The following is a 9,220-nucleotide window of genomic DNA, read 5'->3' as shown; positions in this document are numbered from 1 at the left end:
TTCCTCTCCTCCACAGAGGATAAAATCAAGTAAAATATACTTACATGTGATGGCTGCGTGCTCGAGTGTGTAGGTGGCTCCTCTCAGCTGTAGCTTCCTCTCAGGTATTGTTGCCTCAACGAGACCTCAACTGTTTATGAGGTGTGGAACTCAAGTTGAGAAGTGAGAAAATGCTGTGAAAACAATGAAATGAACTGAAATCAATCGAGAATGCTATTCAAAAAAGTGAGCTCTATGTTGTGAAAGAACTCAACCGAGAATGCTTGAGTGAGTTGACATGGGGGATTTCAACTTCTAGCAGGTGCTTTCACCGTCCCATGCTGAGTTCTAGACAAGATTTTTTTTTTCGTCTACTGACAGATGGATGCTATTTGAAAAATGATTGAGTGTCAGTTTTTTGTAATAGGAGAGAGAATACTTACATGTGGGAGCACGTGCTGTAGAGGGGAATTTTTTTTTTCGACTTGTAGCATGCTCTCGCTCGCACGAGCCTGGAACAGAGAGAGAAACGTATGCTATATAAACAGAAGTGATGAGAGGAAAATTATCATTCACATCAGAGCCAGATTTGAGTATACTTCACGCATCATGAGTTCTCCATCATCTTCATACATCTTACCAGATAGCCCACCGCAGCGCATCCTCAACTACTGGCAGCGGAAAGCTGCCCTCACTGCTGAGTCGACCGCTGCTGCACCCGTCCCCTCACCGCTCAGCGTGGAACCAGCATCACCACGCGGGGAGATTATCATCCCAGACAGCCCTCTTCAACGTCTAGCTCCAGCTGCTACCTGGGCACCGCGGCGAGCGGTGCTGACAACAGTGACCAACAAGCAGAAGCAGGCGAAGAAGAGGCTGCTGTTTGAGGAGCCTGAAGTTAGCGGGGATGAGGACGAGTCAATCTTCTCACAAACAAAGGTTAGTTCCAACAAATATTATTATTATTAACTTGTATGTGTACAGATTTTTTAACAATCGAACGTGGGAAAAATCTGTACACATACAAGCCTTTGATTATTTGATACCAAGGAAATATTATTTGAAGTGATTAGAAATTGAATTATTGATTAAAGTAATCGATCATGCATAAATTATTCGATGGCAATATTATTGAAGTGATTAGAAATTGAATTATTGATTAAAGTAATCGATCATGCATGAATTATTTGATGGCAATATTATTTGAAGTGATTAGAAATTGAATTTTGAGATATTATTATTGTTTAAAGTAATCAATCATGCATCAATGATTCATTACAATATTATTTGAAGCAATTAGAATATGAATTATTGATTAAAGTAATCGATCATGCATAAATTATTTGTTACCAATATTATTAGAACTGATTAAAAACTGAATTATGAGATATTATTATTGTTTGAAGTAATCGATCATGCATCAATTATTCATTACAATATTATTTGAACCAATCGTTCATGCATCAATTATTTGTTACCAATATTATTTGAACTGATTAGAACGTTCATGCATCAATTATTCGTTACAATATTATTTGAACCAATCGTTCATGCATCAATTATTTGTTACAATATTATTTGAAGCAATTAGAAATTGAATTATTGTTTAAAGTAATCGATCATGCATAAATTATTTGTTACCAATATTATTTGAACCATTAGAACGTTCATGCATCAATTATTTGACAGCAAGGAAATATTATTTCAATAAGTGATATTACTCACTTTATGTAGAGAATGTCAATCCAATGATGTCAAGTTGAGACAATAATCTGATGTAGAGATTGTGTAGTGAATCTATCGATCAAGTTCTCCAGTATAATCTGAAACAAATAAGACACTAATCAAATATTTTTCAACAGAAACGTGCTGGTATGGAGGACAACTCCTCCATGGTTCCACTACTAGAGGAGGTGCAGCAAGCGGGGGATGAATTGGACTTTGTGCAACTATTCAACCAGGCTCAGCTGAAACCATGGATCCCACAGAGGGAATTGAAGGAGCGCACTCCCTACCCCATAGTTGCCGTGAGGGAGCAAATGAACATCCATGGCCATCACATAATTTTAAAAATTGTTAATGCAGGAAGTGAATGTGAGGTGTATTTACCTCAAAGATTCGCTTCCTGCATTGACGCAGGAAAGATTCAACATTTTAATAAAACTTGTAAAAATTATGTGTTGCTAGTAACACATAAGTCGGCAAATTGGTCAGATATAAAAATTGTTAAGCAATAACAATTTTTATATCTGTATACAATTGGTCGACCTATGTGTTACGAATTGTATAGATGAATGTATGAATAAATTGTAATATTGTTTCTATAAAAATTGTTTTCAATTCTTACCTGTTCACAATGAATAGTAGAAACACACAGAAGAATGCTGGTTCACCTGCTCTGTTGCGAATGATATTTGAATAAGGTGAGCGCACCTTTTATAGTTTGTTGCGAGCATGCTCAGTAGTCTTTACCGCTACACACAGCCGTACAGTCAAGCGGCTTCACTCCCTCCCACATCTGTTTTGGCACGAGTTCCTGCAGATGTGGGTGGGCGCGCCTCCCCCTTTTCGAATTGCATTCACCTTTTCAGATTATTTGCTACTTGAAATAATATTCTTATCTTTCAAGCAATGTATCATAGCAATCTGGTGTGAATTCATTTCCAACTCGATTGAAAATTAAACCAATTCAATTTCCTTTTGATTAAGTTGATGTAATGATTAATTAACCTCAGTTAATGTTCAACCATTGAGTTGAAAGGTAAGAAAATGGTATGTAGGAGAAAGCAGAGTTCGAGGAAACGAGGAAAAGGAATCTTGAGTTCAGCGGCAAAACTTTTTAAAGGTGTGTCAGGTTTGGCAGGTAATGTGACATCAACTATTTTAAATAAGGTAATTGATAACCTGCAGGAGGAAATTCACCTCCCGGGGGCTACCAGTGGTGTGGCCCGGGCACAAAGGTTAATGAAAGGTTAAAGAGAGGTGATCAAGGTATAAATTCATTAGATAGAGCTTGTACATGATATAGCATATACACAAAATAGCGATAATAAAACTCGAGCGGTAGCTGACAGAGCTCTAGCAAACGCTGCATGGGACATTTTCAAAAATCCTCAAACACCTCCTGCCGAGAAAGCACTTAGCTATCTTGTTACAAACATCATGAAAGCTAAAGCAGCGTTTGGTGGGTCTTTGAGAAAGAAAAAGAAGGGGAAGAATGAGAGGAGAAGTTATAGTAATGATATTAGACGCAAAGCTATAGCTCAGTTGAAAAAGCATATTGCAGGAAAAGGGTATTTTTTGAAGCCTTTTCCTAGTATTAGTGGGGGGAGAGTTTTACCCCCTCCACCACCACCCCCATGTAGAACAACAAAGAAGAGTAGGAAGAAGAAGAAGAAGAAGAAGACATGAATATTGAAGGGGAATTGAGTAATTATGATTTGATTGATTGGTCGAAATTATTACAGATTCAGTTCAGATTATAGCTCAGATTCAGATTCAGCTTATTTACAGATTCAAGAGGTATATATATGCTAGATGCATTACCCAAAAAAATTCTAAAAAACGAGAATGCCATTGTGAATTTAGCAAGGGAAAGCGAGGATGGTACACATTGGGTTGCATATAAAAAAGTCGGTTCCAATGTTTGGTATTTTGATCCAATTGGAAATTTACAACCGCCATACGAATTGGACAAATATTGGAAAAAAGAAATTGGAGTAAATATATTTTATAATGTAGAGCACATGCAACCATTAAATAGCGATTTTTGCGGTCATCTTACATTATTGTTTCTTGCAAATCAGTTGTAATTAAGTGTTTGTGCTGAACGCACACACACAAGATGGTTGTTATTACATTAAGATCTAACACAAGTAACCTCTATGAACATTTACAAGAAATTATAGAATTGGATAAAAATCGTGAATGGGAAATTGGATTGATTAATTTTTGTAGTTACAATAGTATTGCAAACATTAACAAAGGAACAATTCCCAGTTTCAAATATGGCGATAGATTAATTGAGCTGGATACAGGTGCATATGAAGTTGAGGATATTATAAAATCTTTAAAGAATAAATTGAATATTGATGAGAAGAAAATAAACTTATTATACGCCCAAACGTAAATACTATGAAGATTGAAATTCATTCTGATAAAGCCATTGATTTAACACGTACTGATTCGATTGGAAAGATACTTGGTTTTAATAATGTTGTTTTGCAGCCAAATAAATGGCATTATTCTCAGCATTTGGTTAACATAACAAGCATTGGTAGTATTGTACTCGAGTGTAATTTAGCATGTGGTAGTTACTCTGACGGAAAACAAAAACATATAATCTACGAATTTTTACCAAAGGTTCCTAGCGGCTATTTAATAAACGAAGTACCATCACCGATTATTTATGTACCTTTGAATACGTATCGAATTCAAACTATTAATGTAAAGGTAACCGACCAGAACGGATCGTTTATTGATTTCCGTGGAGATACAATTACAATTAGGTTACACATACGTGAAAAACAAAAGTAATGGGTTATCTTGTTTTCAATCCACGTTCAAATAAGACGTGTACACGTGATGTCATTAGAGAGACCAACGTGAGAGCGTCAACACCTAAAAACAAACGTGCTTTGTCGGCTAAAAGCGCGAGAATATTAGAAAAGTTGGGTTTTATAGTTGATTGGCGGAATGTTTGGAGGAGGGGGAGTGGCAGCAATTAGTGAAATTCTGGACGTGGAGACAGACCTTCAGTTTTATAATGATATAACCAAATTCCAATTTCACACTCATACAGTTTATTCGGGACAGGAAATAAAAAACTCTGACAAGGCACGTATTGGCATAAATTCTTTAGATGTCTATTCTTTACCTTGCAAATCATTCATATTTATTGAGGGAACAGTTAACTGTACAAAACCGGGAACAGACCCAGCCGATGCACCAGTTGCAGCAGACTATAAATTAAGCAGTAACGTAATCGGCAACCTTCTTGATGAAATACGATATGAATTAGCAGGTCAGCAAATTTCTAAATCAAGATTGATTGGATTAACATCCACAATTGAAGCTATTCTAGTGAAGAATACGCTCAATAAAAACACATATCACTTGGCTGGTTTTGACAGAGCAGGATATGAGCTAACAGATAATAAATTCACTTTGTGTGTACCGCTGGAATTAATCCTCCCGTTTTTTGAAGATTTTCAAAGAATAATTTTAAATTTGAAACAGGAACTCGTCTTATTGAGGTCGCCAACAGATCTAAATTGTGTTGAGTCGGCAAGTGGTACAAACGTTAGTGTGAAAATTACAAAACTGCAATGGAGAATGCCCCACATAACTCTAGAAGATCTTGTAAGACTGAAATTGAGACTGCTTGATGCTGACACTCCACTGAAATAAGGTTTCCGACATTGGGAAATTTGTGAATTACCAAATTTGCAAAATTCACTTAACCATTCTTGGGCAGTTCGCACCACATCGAGTTTTGATAGTCTAAAATACGTTATAATTGCATTTCAAACTGATTGTAAGAATAAAATTAAAAAATCAATATCTAATTTTGATAGCTGTGGTATTTACAATGTTAAAGTATATTTGAACAGCGAGTATTATCCATATGAAAATCTGCTAGGTAAAAAGGAGGTATTATACTGCATGTTCCTGGATTTCGCACCCTCGTATTATAATCATTCAATCAATAGCGAACTTGGAACAGAAATTGACTTTAAAACGTTTTGTGAATCAACACCACTGATTATTGTAGATTGTTCACACCAAGCAAGTCATTTGAAATCATCGACAGATGTTCGTATTGAAATGGAATTTAATAGTGCAGTACCTGCAAATACTTCTGCCTATTGCGTTTTAATTAGCGATTGTGTGATGGAGTACACACCTCTGACGAGCATGGTGAAAGAAGTTCAGTAATTTGCGCACCGGCTATATAAGGTGTGCACTCTGACAATTTGGTTCATTATCAGTTTCACCTTTGAACAGGTAACATGTCCTATTCTTTGTGTTCTGATATTTTGGACAAGCAGCAAACTTGCTCTATTGGTATTCAGTGCGATCTTGATAGTTTCTATTATGAAGCAAGGTGCAGTACACCGAAGCCACTGCAGGTGGAGGAGGAGGAGGAAGAGAAATGAGGAGAGAAGGGGAAAGACGAAGGATTCGAGGAGCCCGCCGCCGCCGCCGAAGAGAAAGAAGTGGACAAGCAAGCGAGTGCGAAAATTGCTACAGTTGATCTTCACTGGTTTAAACAAGATTGTAATCAAATTATTGTGAGAGAACTTGCCATAATTGATCAGTTTGATAATTATATTGTATTCCATTTAAAATCACCATTTGCAAAGACAGAATTGAGTGCAAAATTGTATAACGATGTAACATGGTTAGAACGTCACTATCATGAAATAAAATGGGAAGATGGAGATTTAGAATACAGTGACTCATTAATATGTGATTACCTTGCAGGTTATGAGAAAATTTTCACAAAAGGAACTGAGAAAGCAAAGTTTTTAAGAAGATTACATACTAACGTTCAATGTATACCTGAGGATTTTCCAAAACCCGATTTCAGCTTTTTCACTAGTTCATGGTGTTATGCTGTATGTAACATTCATAAAAATAGACCAGATGCTCGCTGTGCTTTGTTCTCTGCCCAACATTATAATTCTTTGTTGTTTAAAAATATGTATCAAACAAATAATTTCTTGTGCGAAAACAATCGAATGCAAAGTATGAAAATGGCCGCGATGTACATGAATCCACAGAAAAGAAACTTTGCTCATTATGGATTCTTCTACAACAGAAAAGAGATTCAGTGTGTATATTGCATGCATGCATTGAGACTGCATAAACCACGTACATGTTGTCTGTCGACAATTAATGAAGAAAGACCGCTTAATTACTCTATAATAGTTCCTGCATACACTTAGTTTTGTTCATTTGCTTATCATGGATCCGAGAAAGTGGTTGGCTGCTGACAACGAGTTGGAAGTGAGGTTGAAAAACTGTATTGATTGGTATGATGAGTGTGAAAGTGCAATTAGGAAATCAACTCGTGAAAATTATAGTTTGGCGAAACAATTGAAAGACATTTTTCTAAGCACGGTTAATTTAAATGACATAAGAGACTATCTATGTTATTATCATCCTCATAATTTGTGTTTAGATAAGCTAATTAAAATTGAAGATGAAATTATGAATAGTTGTGCTGGTGAAATGTGTAAATAAACGTTTTCTACCTTCAAATGATTTTTCATTCCAATATCCTACTCACTTTTGGTTTAGTAGCTGCTTAGAGCTAGAGCTGACAACAACACGTGTGGTGCGATCTTTTTATTGAGGCACAAGCCCCTACAACACGTGCATCTCATCAATTTCAACAACACGTGCATCTCATCAATTTCAGAGACATGTGGGAAGCCGTTAACATGCAGTGTTATGGTTTTTCAAAATTCAAAAAATTAACTCATCTCTTGATGGGAATTCCATTTAACGAATTTGATTCAATTGCTAAGAATATTAAATTTTCAACAGGATGTCAAGATGTTGATTTACCGTTAACAAAAACAGAAAATGTACACTTTCCGATTTTATCTGAAATATTTGAACTGCTAGATATACTAGACAGCAGACATCTACATTATGATTGTACAAATGATTCAACATTATCTGTTGTTAAAAATTCTGATGAACTTTGGAAATGCTTGTACGATATTGCAGATAAAAAATGTAAAAGAACTTAGATCATTGACCTCTCTCTCTCTCTCTCAGGATTCACTAGTATATCAGGATTCACTTCAATCTGTCAGCATAGCAAAAAGGATTCACTTTAATCTGACAGTAACGGAATTTTTCCCACTCAAAGGGATTTTTTCCCTCATCTAGGATTCACTTCAATCTGTCAGCATAGCATTAGAGTGAAGGATTCACTTTAATCTGACAGTATAGAAGTAGAGTGAAGGATTCACTAGTACAGCATAGCAAAAAGGATTCACTTCAATCTGTCAGCATAGATGTAGAGTGAAGGATTCACTTCAATCTGTCAGTATAGCAAAAAGGATTCACTCCAATCTGTCAGCATAGATGTAGAGTGAAGGATTCACTTCATTCTGACAGTATAGCAAAAAGGATTCACTTCAATCTGTTTGTAAGGGAATTTTTCCCTCTCAAAGGAATTTTTTCCCTCAGCTAGGATTCACTTCAATCTGTCAGCATAGCAAAAAGGATTCACTTTAATCTGACAGTATAGATGTAGAGTGAAGGATTCACTTCAATCTGTCAGCATAGCAAAAAGGATTCACTAGTATAGCATTAGAGTGAAGGATTCAAGGATTCACTTCAATCTGTCAGCATAGATGTAGAGATAAGGATCCACTTTAATCTGTCAGCATAGCAATAGATGTAGAGAGAAGGATTCACTTTAATTTGACAGTAGAGAATTTGAGAATGAATTCACTTTAATCTGTCAGTAGAGAATTTTTCCCTCACTCCCCTCACAGGGAAATTATTTTTTCCCTCACTGAGAGAGAGAGAGAGAGAGATATCACTCTCTCCTTCTTCATCCCCCTCGTCATCACTGGGGAGGGGAAGATTAGATAAGATTAGATTAGATAAGATAAGATGAGAGAGAGAGGGAGAAGGAGAAGGATGAAGAATTTGAGAATGGATTCACTTTAATCTGTCAGTAGAGAATTTTTCCCTCAAAGGGAAATTATTTTTTCCCTCACTCCCCTCACAGGGAAATTATTTTTTCCCTCACTGAGAGAGAGAGAGAGAGAGAGATCACTCTCTCCTTCTCCATCCCCCTCGTCCTCACTGGGGGAGGGAAAGATTAGATTAGATAAGATAAGATTAGATTAGATAAGATAAGATAAGAGAGAGGGAGAAGGAGAGGGAGAGGGAGAAGGAGTGGGAGAGAGAGAGAGAGAGAGAGGAGAAATCTATTTTTAGAACACCCCCTCACCCACCGTGGTGGGGGGAGGGGGGGAGTTGCGCAAACTCGGTGGAGGGGGGTGGTGGAAAGGGAAGTTTGCGCAAAAAACGTGTCAAAACTCTCTTACTATGCCTACTAATAAAAGTTAATAAGTACACTTTTATTTCATCAACTAGTTATAGAAAAATCTGGTGTGGTGCACTCACACAACTTCCCAGCCATTAAGAAATTGATCAACTGACGCTGGTGTTCCCGCACATCTCAAGTCTACTTTCTATGATCTGAACC

General features: G+C 36.7%; 1 protein-coding gene across 1 annotated transcript; it reads left to right on the top strand.

Annotated features, from left to right (window-relative positions):
* Positions 1 to 255: 255 nt before the first annotated feature.
* LOC120356202 lies at positions 256 to 2,073 on the top strand (the record flags this gene model as incomplete). Its single annotated transcript, XM_039445093.1, has 2 exons — positions 256 to 918; positions 1,842 to 2,073. Coding segments are annotated over exons 1-2 (772 nt in total), but the record flags the coding sequence as incomplete, so codon positions are not given.
* Positions 2,074 to 9,220: the final 7,147 nt, after the last annotated feature.

This window comes from Nilaparvata lugens, unplaced genomic scaffold (assembly GCF_014356525.2).
Source record: "Nilaparvata lugens isolate BPH unplaced genomic scaffold, ASM1435652v1 scaffold6147, whole genome shotgun sequence".
NCBI lineage: Eukaryota > Metazoa > Arthropoda > Insecta > Hemiptera > Delphacidae > Nilaparvata > Nilaparvata lugens.
The sequence above is the reverse complement of the archived record's forward strand: the minus strand, read 5'-3'. Positions and strand labels throughout refer to the sequence as shown.